This window comes from Henckelia pumila, chromosome 3 (genome assembly GCF_033568475.1).
Source record: "Henckelia pumila isolate YLH828 chromosome 3, ASM3356847v2, whole genome shotgun sequence".
Taxonomy (NCBI): Eukaryota; Viridiplantae; Streptophyta; class Magnoliopsida; order Lamiales; family Gesneriaceae; genus Henckelia; species Henckelia pumila.
The window spans coordinates 172,266,175-172,283,519 of NC_133122.1; the positions used below are offsets into that span (position 1 = coordinate 172,266,175).

The window sequence follows — 17,345 nt, forward strand, 5'->3', positions numbered from 1 at the left end:
AATTCGTAAAAGTGTCTCAACCAGGCTACATCAAACCCCTAGACTATGAAAATTTAGTTCATGATCAAAAATAGATAAACACCAGTCATATTCAAAAGTCTAGACATCAATTCAATGATAACAAATTCGAAAGGAAGAAAACAAATCCGAATATTCGACGCCGTGTCCGATCGACGATCTTCTCCTTTGTTCTTCAAATTCTTCACGTTGATGCACAGATTTTTTTTCTCCAATTGTCACGATCAAGCTCTCTTAATTTGTGTTGTGTTGTCAGGCGGCTCTCTCCCTTTCATGTTGTGTTCAAATCTCTTTTATATGTCCTCGAAACCCGTCAAAAAAAGCCCGACAAATCGAGAGTTTTAAAGTTGCAAAAATCTGCCAATTTCTCACACAAAGCGGCACGGGCGCGCAATAGAGTGGCGAGGGTGCGCCTGAGCCTCGAATTTACACTTCTTTTCACGTCCAGGGACGGCGCGGGCGTGCCCTGCTCTCACATGTCCAATTCTGCAACGCGCGACAATTTTCAAAAAATCGTATCTCTTAAACTAACCGTCGGATTGAGCTGAAATTTTGACAGAAGCTTCAAAACATCCTAAACTATATTAGGAACGGTGAGATCGGATTTTGATGTGTCAATAATTCCCAATAATTTTCTGAATTTGATACTCCATAATGCATCCTTCCACTTCTTCTTGCTATTTTTCTCCAAATCCTTGCAACTCACAAAAACAACAACAAATACGCATAATATCCACTCGATACATCACAAAATCCAAGCCAAATAATATATAAATTAAGTGCATAAAATGCACTTATCAAGTTGTGTTGGGTTTTATCTGGAAGAACATTGTCTGCCGATTCGGTTTACCCCGGAAGCTGGTCTCGGAAAATGGGAGGCAATTCCAGGGACGGAGGATAAAAGATTGGTGCGCTGAGATGAGTATAAAGCAGGCCTTTACTTCAGTAGCCTATCCCCAAAGCAACAGGCAAACCAAAGTAACCAATCGGACAATCATCCAATCTTTGCAGACCCGACTCTTTGGTACTGGTAAATGTTGGGTGCAGGAGATTCCCGGTGTACTATGGGCTTATCGTACTACCCCAAGGACGGCCATGGGAGAGACACCTTTTGGCTTAGTATATGGGTATGAGGTCGTGTTACCAATAGAGATTGGACAAATATCCCCCCGAGTGCAGGCCTACCAGGAAGGGGAAACCATTGTCCGGACGCAGGAGCTGAACTTGATTGAAGAAAGAAGGAAAAGGGCCGCTGTACGAATGGAAGCCTATCGGGGCAGGATAATGAAGGCTTTCAACCAAAAGGTCAAGCCCCGAGAATTTCAGATAGGAGACCTGGTGTTAAAAAAGGTTAACCTGGAAGGAGAGGTGAAAAAGCTGGAAGAAAAATGGGAAGGACCCTACAAAATTATTCGAAGGATTGGAAAAAATGCTTGGTATCTGGAAGATAGCCAAGGCAAGGCCCTGCAGAGGCCCTGGAACACGGTGCATCTTAAGTCTTATTATTCTTAAACACAATCTCCCTTGTAAATTATATTTCTCACTGTTGTATGAATAAAGATACATTTTGTTCCATTGTAAACACCTTAAAACTAAGGCCATCTACCACCCTGGTACTTCAAGCCCATGGCAACCCCATGGTACATTTTGTTCCATTGTAAACACCTTAAAACCCAGGCGATCTACCACCCTGGTACTTCAAGTGCATGGCAACCCCATGGAATTTAAGCCCAGGATATCTACTACCCTGGCACCTTAAAACCCAGGTGATCTACCACCCTGGTACTTCTAGCCCATGGAAACCCCATGGCATTTAAGCCTAGGAGATCTACCAACCTGGCACCTTAAAACTCAGGCGATCTACCACCCTGGTACTTCAAGCCCGTGGTAATTCACGAGCATTTAAGCCCAGGTGATCTACCGCCCTGGCACATTAAAACTCAGGCAATCTACCACCCTGGTACTTCAAGCCCATGGTAATTCATGAGCATTTAAGCCCAGGTGATCTACCGCCCTGGCACCTTAAAACCCAGACGATCTACCAACCCTTATACTTCAAGCTTGTGGTAATTCACGAGCATTTAAGCCTAGGCAATCTACCACACTGGAACCTTAAAACTCAGGCGATCTACCACCCTGGTACTTCAAGCCCATGGAAACCCCATGGCATTTAAGCCCAAGAAATCTACCACCCTGACGCCTTAAAACCCAAGCGATTTATCACCTTGGTATCCCAAAACCCGGGGTAATGCACGAGCACTTAAACCCGGGGCCCTTCCTTGATGGTTATAAAGGCAATTATTTCCTGGGATATTATTACAAAGAAGGCCAGTAACTGGTTAAGTAAAAAAATTTTAAAAGCAATACAGAATACAGAGTAAAAAGGAAGAGTTTTAACATTCATTAATTAAAAATCATGATGTTTGCAATACTTGGAATATTACATAAAGAAGCTACCTATCTTCTAAAAAATAAAGTGATCTAGGTCTTGGGTTCCGAGGGGATTGCCTCTGCCTGGGGTGCTTCCTCTCCTTCCGCCGAATCCAAAGGTAGAGAAGCAATGGCGTGATTGAAGTCTGGTACCCCCTCTTGCATTAGCCCGGTAGCTTCATATTGGGCAGAACAGAGGTCTAAGCCTTGAGCGAATAAGTTAAAAGATTTGTCTATCACTATCTTCTCGAATTCCTTGGAAGAAAGAAAAGACTCCTTACACTTAGCTTCGGAACCAGAGTGTTCCTCCAAAGCTTCGGCAGCCTCTGTGAATAGAGAGTGATACAGGTCCGCCTCCGTACGAGCCACCGTCAGCTTATCCTGCATTATCTCTGCGGTTGCCTGAAGTTTCCCTGCCTCCCCTCGAGCCAGGTCTTTTTTTTCCCGAGCCAGGAAAAGCTCCCCTAACATTTTCTTTAACTGAGCCTGAAAGGATTGAATTTTTCCTGAACGGCGATCTTGGGCTTCAGTCAGTTTCTGCCTCCAGCTCTCTTGCAATTTGATCCATGTCCGCCCGGGAACTTTCTAGTGTTCCCCGAAGAGAGTGAACTTCTGACTCGTGGATCTCTTGCATACGGGCCATCTGTAGATGGAGCTGAGTGATGCATTCCTCAAAGGAACCACTCCTGTCACTCTCCCTGACTAGGATAGAATTGGCCTCATCCAGGGCGTTAGCTAGCATGCATAAGCCGTGCATTCAAAAATTACAAACGGTCAAAACAGGAGATAGAATATTTTTTACAGTGTAAGAGATAGAAGTCTACCGTATAAGCATGTGAGATACCCTCGGAGAGTTTGAAGGTAACACCGCGGGCCGACAGTAGAGAATGATCCTCAGGGATAATAAGCTCTGGATCCTGGCTTCCTTAGAAGAAGCCGTCCCCGACTGGAAAAGAGGGAATCTAGAACCCCAGGAAGCATAGGGATGGCAATGGGACCCGCCCCACCAAAGTATTATATATATATATATATATATAAATTTAAAATATTCATGTATATATATAAATATAAAATATATATGTAATGTTAATAATATATAATTATATTATTATACTAAATAATTAATATTTTATCCATAATTTGTATGTGTAATATTATTGGATTGAAATAAATTTATTTTATTATGATATTTTTAGTATAAAAATAAATCATTATAATGTTTTGTAGCTAATACATATTAATTAATTACAAGTTAATAAATTTAAACTTTTGAGAATAATTTTTTTTTTGTATTAAATATTAAAAATCTATATTTGAAATTAAATTTAATGATATTTGTTAATTTTTAATCTTTTTATTTTTTTATTTTAATAAATTTAAAATTATTTAATTTATGGCGGGTCCAATGGGTCTAACCCGGATTGGACCGCCGGGTTCGCGGGGCGGGGCGGGTCCCGGGTTTAGCCAACCCGCCCCAGACCGCCCCGTTGCCATCCCTAAGGAAGCAGCTTCCACCTGGCTACCTCAGGCGCAGCAGGCCTGCTCGCCACTGGGAGCATGAACCTCCCAACCCGGCTCCTAAGGGACCATAGAGGGATTCAGAGTGGCTGGAGATGGAATTTCCTTATAGGGGTTCTCCTCCGAATCACTCAGGATGACCGTCTCGGGTGCCTGGGTAGCCTTCCTTTTACGATGGGAAAGCGATACCTCTTCTTCCAAGTCCTCCAAGGACAGTTGGGCTCGGGATTCCAGCAGGGGTAGAGCCAATGTCGTAACCCGGGTCTCCGAAACTCCGACATTTGATGAAAGAGGCAAAGGGGCAAGAGGGGTTGACTGGATAAGGGGAAGGGTGGAGGATTGTGGTGGACATAAAGGATTTTGTTGGGAAGTATGGCCTCCCTCCTCCATCCTGGCCTTTTTCTTCCTCTCGGCCAAAGTTTGAGCTTTTTCTTTAGCGGCTCTTCTCTCCTCTTCTCGCCGGGAAAATTCTTCTCTCATCATATCCGACAAGTCTGCACCAAAATAAACACATGAGTACCAACACATAAGAATAATCTAGAGGTATAAAAGGAGAAGAACCAAGACCGTTACCAGGTTGATCCCTCGGGGCACCGTATGAATCGATCACCTGGTTAAGGGGATCTTCCACCCGGGTACCCAACCAGTAGGCAATCATATTATCACTCTTTAGTAAGAGGGGGGAGGAAAAGGTTTTGTTTTTGACTAAGGCCAAACTACGGATATAAGGCTCCTCAACCTTATAATGATCTGGAAGCTCAGGTTGAGGAGGGAGAATAGATATAAACCCGGTCCTAAAAGAAAAAGGAGTCAGGGGTTGGATAAAAAATATCTTTCTTTCCATCCCTTCAAAGAAGAGGGGATATCGGAAAGAAAGCGGGCGTTCAGCTGGGCAGCCAAGGAGAAAGCCCCTTCATTGAACCGGCAAGTAAAAAAGTAATGAAGAACAAGAGGGGTGATGGCCAAATTGTGAATTTTGAAAATAATATAAGTGGAGGCCATAATTCGGAAGGAGTTCGGGTGGAATTGGTTAACAGGAACTCCAAAGAAATCAGCAATTGCTAAGTAGAAAGGGGGGATGGGAAATCAAAAACCGCTACGAATTTGTTATCGGAAAAAGGTATAGCAGCTCGCTGGTGGGGTATCATGAGTACTCCCTGGTAGTGGGCGGAATAAAGAGTAAGATAAGGGGATCTCCCCTGAGTAGCGCAGTTCCTCCGCAGTCCCTTGGGATAAGGTGCTGGGGAGATAAGTGTACCATCCTAGGGCAGGGGAAGGAGGAGCGGATGCAAGGGGCTTAGGGTTCTTCGTCTTTCTTTTTCCTTTTCCCTTCGAGTTGGAGGAAGAAGCTGTGGAGGGCTTAGTTCGAGGGCGAGAAGTTTTCTTAGGAAGGCAAGGGTGGGAAGGAAGAGCATAGGCGGAGCGAGCATCGCTCGAGCTACCACTTGCCTCCTCGTCTCTAGGCGAGCCTTTGGCATTCGCCCCAGAGGTAGAAGAAGTACCTGTAGACATGGGAAGAGGAAAAAGTTACAGAATGGAGAGCGAGATATGGGATTGCAAAGAATGGACGACAGATGCTTGAGGAGAATTGCAAGAGGCCTGAGGGAAATACACGACGAAGAAGACGGTGAGAAGGGGAATGGAAGGATACGAGGATTAAATACTCTTAGGAACTAAGAAATCTGGACCGTGTATTTTTAAATAAACGAAGGCGATGCGCAAAGCGTGCTCAAAAAGTTGAAGCGACCCCTGACATGGCCTCTGACACACAAATTACGAAGCAGTTAGGGCTGACGTCAGGTTTGTATTTTACTCGAGCAGTCTCAAGGGCACCGCAAGGATACTAATTCCTCGGGACAGCGGAGCAGGTTCTATACTGACTATCTTTGGGAAGTGTTGTGATATTCTGGTAAGATGACCCGGGTGGTAAGATAGCCCAGGAGGTTTTGAAGACCCGGGCAGTCTCACGGGCTCCGCAAGAATACGAATTCCTCAGGACAGTAGAGCAGGTCCTAGCCCGACTATCTTTGTGAAGTGTGGTGATATCCTTGTAAGATGACCCGGGTGGTAAGACAGTCCGGGAGGTTTTGAAAACCCGGGCAGTCTCATGGGCTCCGCAAGGATACTAAACTCTCGAGACAGTGGAGCAGATCCTAGCCCAACTATCTTTGGAAAGTGTGGTGATATCCTGGTAAGATGACCTGGGTGGTAAGACAACCCGGGAGGTTTTGAAGACCCGGGCAGTCTTAAGGACCCGGGAAGGTTTGGGGGTTCCCAGGTGATCGGGGAAGCCCGGGTAAAATTGCGGGAGCCGGGCATTCAGTAATAGGCTCCCGGAAGACAAGAGAAAAAGAAAGCTGGTGGGACCCGAACTTTCTATTTTAAGGGCCAGGAAACGGCCATGCCTACTTTGAGTGTCTCAGGCTCTTATCTTGGACCAAATCATTACTAATCACGTTTCAACGGGATGCCGAAAACCCTTCCGGCTCTCCACTTACGAGTTTTCTTGTTCTTTGGTGCATAGATTTCATCTCCAAGAGGACGAGCGAGCTTGCGAGTTCTTTGCCCGGGCCCTTACCCACTACCCGGGAATCTATTTTATGATAATCGCATCAGTATGTTTGCTTGATCTTCGTAGAACTTTTGATGAACAGGGGTCCATGGAAGTTGAGTCTATAATTGTATATATAATATATTCTTCCTATCAAAGATGTTTTTTGTCAAGGTTGTATGTTATTACTTACAGGTATATTTTTATAGCATTTTCTTGTCTTTTATACAAATGTCTAGAATAGGAATTTCAAACTATATATACGTTATAACATTGGTCATATTATTCTATTAAGAATTTGAAATATTAATTTATTATGTTGTCTTTGGCTTAGTCTAACAACCTACAATTTGTTATTTTCGTTGATCATTTAATCATTTTCATCCCATGTTTAAATCCTATTTTTTTTTTTGGAGTGATTTGCATCCATTTTTTTCCCTCCAAAACTTAGCTTTCACTATTTAAGTATTTAGTTTTGGTTTTTGCTTGGCTTGAAAACTTTTATACTGGTTTTTCTATGCATTTTTCAATGAAGTATATTAATGAACAATGAGATGAAAAATTCATGAAATTTCATGAATAGCTACTTGAAAAAAATAGTTATGTGTTTCAAGCCATGTTCAATGGATAATTATGGGATAAGATACGCTAAAGAAGCTGTGTTGCATCTTACGTTTGTTGAATTTTAACGTCTTTGTATCAAAGTTTAGTTTGCATTATATTGCCTTTATTCATAATTAATTAAGGTAGTAGATTTTAATGTTCTGATTTTGGAGAAAACAATGGCGTTAACATCATTCTAAATATTTTGGTTGTATGTCATTGAATTACTAATATTCATCTTTATATGTCACCATTGAAAAAAAAAAAATTCAGCTAAATTAAAAAAAAATGGATGCGATCTATAAATTTGAACCATATCTGATCCATTCATACAGGTTTTATTATCAAATGAGGTCATGAAGCAGTTTCATCAGTAAATATTTGGACGACACATTGTAAGAGTAAGATAGATTGTCCATTTATTGTTTGTCTATTCATTCTAGATAAGATGTTAAACTCTAAGCTGATATTTCAATATTTTTTGGTGTTTGATTTTGATATTTTTCAGTGTAATTTGGTCAGATCAAAAATCATTAAATTGCATGGGGTTGGGTTTGAAGGTTTTGTATAACGTATGATAATTGAGGTGGATGTTGTAATGGTTGTGAATAAGTATTAATAGACATGGATGATGAGTTGGTCATGGATTGACTGAGTTGGATCAACAACAATGAAATTTTTTTTGTAGAGGACAAATGGTTTTTTGGTGCAAATTGGCATTTGCATACGATATTGTTTAATGAGTTCAAATCATTCGATCATACGGTTATCAATTCATACAATGGTTGCCTCCGTACTAATTTACAAAAAAATTGTAATTAAATATTGATGGAATTAAGTTCGTTCGTTTTGTAAGAGTAATTGAATTGTATTTTTTATTCAAAAAATTTGAATTGTACTTCTAAGATATTTATGTTTCAAAACTAAATTAATTTATGTGCAACGTGCAAACAAATTAAATAACTATTTCTTTTCATTGTTTTAACTATTTATTTTGTCAAATTATTTTTTCTGAAATTTCGTTCCTTTTCATTAGTTTTTTTTTTAAAAAAATTTGTTGTGCTTGTATTTCCTCTGCATTGCTGTCCCTTTTTCCCTACTCCTATTTAAATAAATTTTGAATTATGAATGAATACTCTAATGCAGTTAAAGAAGTCATTTGATTTTGGTATATTTCTTTTGTTTTTCCATCGCAATGTTAGAAAAACAGGTGTATAATATTATTTAACGAATTAGTTGAGATAAATAATTTCTTCAATGGTTAGGAAAGAAAGGAAAAAAAATTAAAATAAAATTGTGTTAAAATGCTTAATTGGACGAGTTTAGAAAATTAAAATAATTTAGTATAAAAATCGAAAAAGTCCAAACATTTTTAGATTTTTAAATTAATTTGAAAATGATGTAATTCAAACTTTTTTAAATATTATTACATTTCAAAAGCATGTTTTTAATCAATATTTTTTCATGTGCAACGCATGTGCACTTGTTATATATATATATATATATTTATAAACATATAATATTAAAGAACATACACATTAGAAACAATTTTACATAGTTTTTCAAAATAAATTATTCAACAACCAATATTATTTAAAATTCACTCGTACTAAATTTTTTAAAACAAAGTCGTCATTTTTTGACATTTTATGATGAATATTTATGCAAGAATGGAATTATCTAACTAAATTCATAAACAATATAAAATAGTATTAAATAATAAAGTCAAATATGGAAAAAATTATACATATATATAGGAGAGAGATAATAAATTAGTGTAATATAAATTAATTAAATAATGATGCAACAATCCATTAGTAAATAAAAAAAAATGAAAAGAAAAATTTTACCTTTTGTAAAATTACTCAATTTCATAACCTGCAATCTGAGTAATCAACATGATTTAATTGAATAATAAGAAAGAAAAACCTGACGGTATGTCTACCTATGATGCAACGGAGGTCTGCGAGAAATTTTCGTGCATGAATTAAATTGATTGGCGGGCTGCATGAGGAAAGGAGATAAAAAAAATGAACAGAGTTAGTGAACCATGAATGTTTGTGTTGATTTAACTCATTTGGAGCAAGATTTTTGTCATAAAAACCTATTCTCGATTTTTTTTTTATTTTGTTATATCACTATTTATTAAAGGTCAAGAAACAAGCTCATAGATCGGGCCCAGGGTATATAGCATGCTGCGCCGTCGCCTCAGGAGGTGGCTCATATACCAAGTGGATAATGGTGACATGATACATGCACATATAATACCGTATACACATACTCTCGTATTGATCTTATCATGCTCACGTCTCGTACCTTGTTGTGTCTGGACACCCTATTCCATGGGGCAGGTCTGCGGTTGGAAGAGGCGGGTGGTTCCAGGAGGGCTTAGGCGACTGATGGCCAGCAGGGATATTTGTCTAAGATGTTGTTTTTGATGTATTCGGGTTGATACATTTTGGATTATTCGATATGGTTGATAACAATATTTTTAATTGTTTTTTAAAGATTTTCCAGTGTTATTTCTGATGATTCTTTTAATTAAGTTAAATGCATGCTTAAGCTTTTGATTAATAGGTGATCACGGCGCGAATAACTACATTTATAAATTTTTTTGCATATTAATTTAAATACTAATTTTTTAAAAATAATCGAAGGCCCGTCTCAAAGTGGGGCTTTGGGTGGTCGCCTGGCCCGCCCTACCTTAGGGCCGCCCCAGCCAGTTCGAAGGCGGCGCGAGCAATATTTGTCAGGAACGAGACTGCAACTTGATTACTACCCATGAGTGGAATTTCTGGGTGATTGCGATTTGATTTTGAGTGAGATCTTCAAAAGAGGGGTTTTTGGAAGATTGGATTAGATTAAACCCTAACCCCTTTGGTCTGGTCTTGCTTATCTCCTCCAGCTGAGCCAACCCAATTGGGCTGGCTAATGTTGACTGACCCAACAACATTAGCATAAAGTCCGGTAGATTTCAACATAGCATATGGGCAATATCCCAATGATAGATCTAATGTTTCATTATTTGTCAAGTCAACAATATATAATTAATTAGGCCTATGTTTAAAAATACGAACCGTTGGATACATAATTTGGATATTGTCCATATGCTAGGATCTCATCTACCCAAAAAGCCCATACGTGTTTCTCTTATCATTTAACACTACCTACCATTTTTTTTTTTAAAAAAAAATATATATTATTAATTATTAATTTAAAAATAAATAAAATTTATGATATCTAGAAGATCCTTTCCTTTTGATCGTTGGATTAAATACTTGCGTCTGAGATTTTGAAATCCCAAAATCCTCCCCTCCCAAAGCACCGCCACTCTGTTTACTCGCTTCGATCTCTTCTTGTTGTACGCTAGGGTTTATTATTTATTTCTCCATCTCCTCAATCTAGGGTTTGTTTTTGAATTGTCTTTATATCACACACACTTCTCTTCCCTGGCCTGCACTTGCTGCTTGGATTGTGTCAAGGTATTTGTGCTTACGGCTTCACTCATCAGCCACTTATCTAGGTGTTCTGTTACGATTTTAATATGGAGACAAGAAGTGGATAGGGCCCAGAATTTCTTTCACTGACTAGGTCGAATTCTTTTCTTTTTATTGTTTTTAATCTACAATTCATTCAACTACTGGATTGGTTTAATCATCTACTTAGCAGAAATGGAAAAACAAAATATCCAACGAATTAAAATCTTCTTGTGGAATAATGCATTATTGTGGATACAATATAATCATTCTATGTTTTGGACCTTCTAATGAATTTAAGAGGTCTACATATGAATGCGAGTTTTCAACGATGTTACGTGCAGAGACCATATTGGTGCACAAGTTGGTGAAGTAACTTTGATTAGGTGTTCGCTCATTTTCCTGCTATAATGGCTAAGAAGGATAGAATTCCCTCAAAGTATGCTGCTAGTTTTGCTTCCCGATATGAATCCGAAGGATCAGGAAGTTCGGATCATATTGATTCTACGGAGGATTCAGCCGCACTTATGAGAAAATGGATTGATCTGAATTCTGCATCAAGAAATGGTTTTGCCATACCTGTACAAATTCTCCCAGTGTCCAAATTATCTTCGTTCGACAGGAAGAATCTAGCACTTCGCTTGACATCAGAACTCGGGCAGATTCAGCTTCTCCAAAAGAAGCTTGAGTTGCAGGAGACAAAATTAGCAAACTCTACCATGGTGTCATCATCTAGTGATATACTCAGCTGCAGTAATGCTCAACATAAAGGGTTTCAAGTTGGTGCTGCCAAAAAATCCTCTTTGTTGGGTTCTGGGCTTGATAAAAAAGTTAAAGGTATAAAAGGAAGGTTTGTACCAGCAAATCGAAGCATGCCTTCGAATCCCAATGCAAGATTGTTGAAACAATGTGAGAATTTATTAAAGAAGTTGATGTCACAAGACTATGCTTGGGTGTTTAACACCCCTGTTGATGTGGTTAAATTAAACATTCCGGATTATTCTAATGTTATTAAAAGCCCTATGGATTTGGGAACCATAAAGGGCAGGTTCAATTCTGGTGAGTACGCTAGTCCATTGGATTTTCTGGCTGATGTTAGACTGACTTTTACCAATGCGAAGACATATAATCCACCTGGGAGTGATGTCCATTTCATGGCTGATACGATGAGTCAGTTTTTTGAATTAAGATGGAAAGCTATCGAGAAAAAACTCGTGAATAATTCTCAGTCACCACTTGAGAAATCGGGGGTTCATGTCGAAAGTGAAATGTCTAAGCCAGCTGGTCCATCGAAAAAAAGGAAGGTTAGCCCAGCATTGCATGAACTGAACCAACCACCTATTAAGTGGAAGATGACGGATGAAGAGAAGCATGAATTGGGTAGAGAGTTGGAAGATATGCTCGGTGATCTACCTGACAATGTTATTGAATTTTTGAGGGCACAAAGTTCAGACAGAGACAATGAAGAGGATGAGATTGAAATTGATATCGATGTTCTAAGCGATGATACGTTGTTCACCTTACGAAAACTTTTAAACGATCATTTGCATGAGAAACAACAGAATCAAGCCAAATCTGAAGCCTGTGAGATGGAGGTAGTTAGGTTCTTTTGTTCATTTAGTTCGGTGTCTGATTTAAGGTATTGAAGTTTTCTCTATTGTTTTTACTCTGTTTCAGCTGCCAAATGAACCAGGCCTTAGCAATTCATCGTTGCAAGTTGAAAAAGGTAACAATAATCAAAATTTGAACTAGTGGTCTACGTGTTTATCCACCTTAAATTCTAATTGGAATATTCATTTTTAGAATATAATGAGGATCTTGATATTGGAGGAAATATGGCTCCTGTAACAAGCTATCCTCCAGCACGGATTGGTAAAGTTGCAGCAGGAGGAGCCTACAGATGTAGTGATGCAGGTTAAACCTGTTGTAATGTGGGATTGATATCTAGAAAGCAGTGCTAGCTTATATTCGGTTTAATGTTTTAATGTCTCATCATTTTGTTGCTGTATAGGCGCATGCTTTTGTATTTGCTTCGTCAGGTTGTTCCAAGAAGTTAGAATAAACGTACATGAAAAACTATTTGATTTTTTATGGCTTTTGAAACTTTACACATACTTGAACCTGTAAGTGTTGGCGCTTATAAAGTGGTTGGTATTTGCTTGAGTTGAGGTACATTGGTAGCTCGGTTAAATAAAGGTGACTACTGCTTTGAATTCCAATTCAACATAATTTGTTGAGAAAGTTACATCTGTCTCAATTTTTAGTGGTTCTAATACTTTCAAAAGAACATCTTACATTTAGCAGCACAAGTGCTTTTGCTACTTTCAGGGTCTATTTGTGTATTCCCTTGCTCTAATCATACGTCTTCCATTGCTGGGTGTTGCATACTCGATTCTTCGTATATCTTAAATTGCATTTTCAATTCTACTTTTCTGGAAGGTACAAGTCTTTTTTTCCCTTTTCTGTAGTGAAGGAAAAATATGAGGGCTCTAATGGCAGGGGTGTTGGGACCTTGAATTTAATAACTATGGGCATCTTTTATCCATGTTTTCTTTTGTAATTACTAACTACCTAAATCATGATGTTTTCATATTTACACAAGTCCTATTAAATTGATACAATATTTTTATTTTTCTTCTCTCAATTTGGCTGCTCAATCTAAGTTTAATTGCTTAAAATGTGAATTTAAGAGAACAATGAGTTGATCAGAAGATTGATGGACCTTGTCAGTCTTAAATTCTGTTGTGGGTTATCTAAACGTGGTAGTAAATGCTGCAAAAGGTAGTGTGGTAAAAGGCTTATGGTTTTCATTCCAAGTTTTTTCTGGTTAACTTCTTGCTGTAATTATTTTCTTTGCTGCAAGCGTTATTTACCCTCAACTTTCTACGTTGGAACAATGACCACCCACCCCAAAGTTGTTGGATAGTTACTTATTTTTTAGCATAATGTCTAACATTTTCGCATGCCGAAGGTTGTGATGCTTGTAACGATCAAATTTTCTTCCTTACTATACGTAAATGTCCATTTTTCTTGGGATTTATTTGAATTAATCTGTTTCTTTATTATTCTGCACTTATTAGTTTATCTCTTCCAGGCTACTGAGATTTTTCGATTGTGCAGGACCTGAATCTAGGACAACATCTGACAAGGGATCTGAATTATCCAAAGATTCGTCTGGTCTAAAACAAACATTGGTATTTGCTGACAATAGCCTATTGTTCCTTTTGTATTTCAATTCTTGTTTTCATAGAATCGTCAAAATCTTATCTATATCGCAAGTTCGCTCGGTAATTTTTACCTATATATGTTTCAGGATGATGCTGCTGTAACAGCGGATTCGAAGAAAAAGTCTGGTGTTCACAAGCCAGTTGATGAACTTCGTAAGTGGTCATTATGTTGCTGCTATGTCTAATGTCTTTGTTAGGTCTTCTTTTTGATCTTCCATTTCCATGTCTTAACACTCATGCCAGAGATTTTGAAGCTGTAAATTACTAGAACCAGCATTTTTTTTAACAAACAATGCTTTTAATTTGTTTAGGGGCATCAGTTTATTTCGTTTCATGTTTTTTGCTGTGCAGCACCATCTTTGGGATTTTGGGGTGATCTGTCTTGATATTTGCTATTTTTTAGGACAGATGTCATTGTGTTATGTTTGCTCTGGATCAGAACTATTACAAGTTGATATATTGTTTATCAAGTGTTGATCAGTTTTTTCAGTGACATGAGCCATTCATGGGTATTGACATATGTGCAATTGGTTTTCTGCAGCATCTGTCGGTGAGTTGGACCAGCAGGAACAAACTTCTCTGCTAAAGCCGCATGGAAATGATTCTGATGCTAATGAGGACGGTAAGTATCAGAAATGGCAAAACGACACTGAAAATCTGCCATTTCTTATATGTCATTGTTAGGCATTTCAGGTGTGAATGCACAAGCTGAGAGACAGGTCTCCCCCGACAAGCTGTATAGGGCTGCTCTCCTGAAGAATCGATTTGCAGACACAATCTTAAAAGCTCAAGAAAAAACCCTTGGTCAGGTATCGTGCAGTGGATTTCTGCTAGTGTCTTTGATGTTTAACAATCTTGGCATTCTTAGGGTTACTCCATATCCGCGATTTTTGAGTCCGCTGCTTGCAGGATGATAAGGGGGATCCTGAGAAACTTCGACGTGAAAGAGAAGAGCTTGAGATCCACAAAAAAAGAGGTTAATAACCTGTTTCTTGATAACTGTGTTGGTAGATGAATTCAGAAGAAAATGAACTTACAAATTTTCTATCAAATGACCAGAGAAGGCTAGGCTGCAAGCAGAAGCCAAAGCTGCGGAAGATTCTCGAAGGCAAGCAGAAGCAGAAGCTGCAGCTGAATTGAAAAGGCAGAGAGAGCTAGAACGAGAAGCAGCCCGAGAAGCATTACTCAAGGTTAGCCCCGAGTTTTTGCTACCCACAAGATTTTTATCTTAGCAGGTTTTTAATGGGATTTCTTTTCCGATCTAGATGGAGAAGACGGTTGAAATGAATGAGAACTATCGATTTGTTGAAGATCAGACCCATGATGGGTTTGGTGATTTCAATTTTGGAGGATGCAATCCTTTGGAACAACTTGGATTGTACATGAAAGATGAGGAGGAGGAAGATGGCGAACTGACTAGTTTTCCAAATGTGATGGAAGATGTAGAGGAAGGAGAAATTGATTAGTCTCTTACCCCATGTTCTTCTTTTGCCACCCTGCTGTCATAGAAGCAAGTGTATGGAGAACCTGATGGTCGAAGTAAAAAAAGGAAAATGAAGAAAAAGAAAAAGAAGTGGTGCATGCAAATGTAATAGTCTTTTTCGAAATTCGTTGGAAAAAAGAAATTACCCACGGACACAAGGAGAGATTGAAGTGATTAGTTTGTGCATGATAAATATGAACCCAATGTTAGCGTTGGAGACATTTTGGGGGAAGGTATGGAGTTGTTAAACAAGGTTTTAGAGGTCGAAATGGCTTATGTATATTTAATATTTTGGATTGGATTGGATAGGATATGGAAGGGATGGAGTTAAAACAAGATTTTAGAGGCGAAATGACTTGTGTATATTTAATATTTTGGATTGGATAATTGTTATCGATTTTATACCAAGTACAAATGATGTTCTCAAATTATGTATGGAAAAAAACACGTGCATGTGGGCGAAAAAACAAGGACAAAGGAGGGATTATAAACTTTTGTCAAATCCTAGCTTGATGTGATTTATTCCTCTTGAATAGATATATTATATCATGTAAGACAAAAATTTGTGTGACGTCTTTCACGAGTCTATGTCCACGAGATGTGTGAACCAATTTAAAAAAATACCCATTTAAGGCTCAATCATTTCTTTATCAACGGGTGAGATAATGAAATCAAGCCAAGGCATCGACTTAAGCAGAGACATCAATGGCCTTCACTTCTGGCTTCTTCGCTACCTCTTTGGGCACGGTCACGGCAAGCACCTCATTTTCCATCGCCACCTTGATTTCCTCCATCTTCGGAGCTCACCTCATTTTCCATTGCCACCTTGATTTCCTCCATCTTCGCACCCTCCGGCAGCCAGAAGCGGCAACAGAATTTTCCGCTACTCCTCTCCAAACGGTGCCACTTGTCGTTCTTCTCCTCCTTGCTGCCTCTTGTTGGTCAAACGAGAATAAATTCAAGATATGACTACAACAGAAATTGATCTCGTTTACAAAACAATGATTGAAAGCAATAAAATAATATTGTGAACGAGAAATAGTAAAAAAATTATAAACCAAACCGATGTATGTAGCAAAGTACAGTTTTTTTAAAATAGATTCGTCGTCTCACGAGGTGCTTGAGGATCAACATGTACGGACGTCTGTTTCTCAGGATACAATGGTTGAACCAGTAGCAAATTAAGCACAATTTATTACTCCGGTGAACTCAAATCGTTCCTTCATTTTATCCCCAAAAATTTAACGCCCGAGAATTTTTTAATGACCACCTAGACCGCATGAAAATTATTTTATTAATTAAATATTTATTTTATATATAATAATTAAATTATTTCATTGATTTATTTTATGATTTAAATTTTGAAGTAATGATTTTAACGTTCTTTTTGTGAAGCGCTTTAATGATTTTCAGGAGATGGGATCGAGGTGACCGTTGGAGGAAGATGCCCCGACACGGTGAAAAATTTAAAGTTTATTTTGGGTAACGAGAGAATAAAATTTTATTCTTTTTAAACCCTCTTTATTTTTAATTTTTAAAGAGACTTGCTTTATTGGATTTGAGCAACTTTTAAATTTCAGTATAGCACTTTTTAATAGTGTGAGTAGCAACTTTTTTTTAAATAAATAAAGTAGTTAGAAGAGCAAATTTCATTTTATTAGTAATTATTTTACGCTTAAAAAAAATTAAAAACGATAGAGAGCGGAGCATGAACATGAGAAAGGAGAGGAAAAGGGGAGTGCGGCTAGAATTTGTGAGTAGAGGAAGAAGGTTCGATTCGAGCAGTTTTTGATCATTTTATGGGCATGGATCCATTGCGGACGTTATCTACGCTCCAAAACGAGGCGAATATAATTTGTTTCTTTGATTTATCGTTGAAGTCATAGTAGTTTTTAAGTGATTTTTACAAGTTTTTAGTGATCTATACGCGATTTGATGAATTATGTACATGTTTATAAAAATTTAGTGTGTGTTAGTGTGTGTAATGTGTTTGTGCGTGTACTGTGTGTGTGTGTATGTTTGGTGTGTGCAGTGTGTAT

General features: G+C 38.3%; 1 protein-coding gene and 1 pseudogene across 4 annotated transcripts; one reads left to right on the forward strand and one right to left on the reverse strand.

Moving 5' to 3' along the window:
• The window catches only part of LOC140893270 (prohibitin-3, mitochondrial-like), a 36,532-nt pseudogene extending 26,629 nt beyond the window's left edge, over window positions 1-9,903 (reverse strand).
• Window positions 9,904-10,416: 513 nt separating this feature from the next.
• Window positions 10,417-15,731, forward strand: LOC140887825 (transcription factor GTE8-like). 4 transcript variants are annotated; one of them, XM_073295330.1, is made up of 11 exons: window positions 10,417-10,711; window positions 10,941-12,191; window positions 12,274-12,322; window positions 12,400-12,510; window positions 13,717-13,790; window positions 13,910-13,976; window positions 14,365-14,445; window positions 14,508-14,632; window positions 14,733-14,799; window positions 14,883-15,013; window positions 15,089-15,731. In XM_073295330.1, the coding sequence occupies exons 2-11, from the start codon at window positions 11,007-11,009 to the stop codon at window positions 15,287-15,289; spliced, it is 2,091 nt and encodes a 696-aa protein (XP_073151431.1). In that variant the 5' UTR covers window positions 10,417-10,711; window positions 10,941-11,006; the 3' UTR covers window positions 15,290-15,731. The 4 variants fall into 4 exon arrangements, with proteins under 4 accessions (XP_073151431.1, XP_073151432.1, XP_073151430.1 ...); XM_073295331.1 differs by having other exon boundaries at window positions 10,417-10,602; XM_073295329.1 differs by having other exon boundaries at window positions 10,417-12,191.
• Window positions 15,732-17,345: the final 1,614 nt, after the last annotated feature.

What these genes read in the sequence shown, in the direction of transcription:
- LOC140887825 (XM_073295329.1), top strand. Translation starts at nt 11,007, where the DNA reads ATGGCTAAGAAGGATAGAATTCCCTCAAAGTATGCTGCTAGTTTTGCT. An exon ending in CTACAGATGTAGTGATGCAG is followed by an intron (nt 12,511 to 13,716) that starts GTTAAACCTGTT and finishes TCGATTGTGCAG; the next exon opens with GACCTGAATCTAGGACAACA. An exon ending in TTCTGATGCTAATGAGGACG is followed by an intron (nt 14,446 to 14,507) that starts GTAAGTATCAGA and finishes TGTCATTGTTAG; the next exon opens with GCATTTCAGGTGTGAATGCA.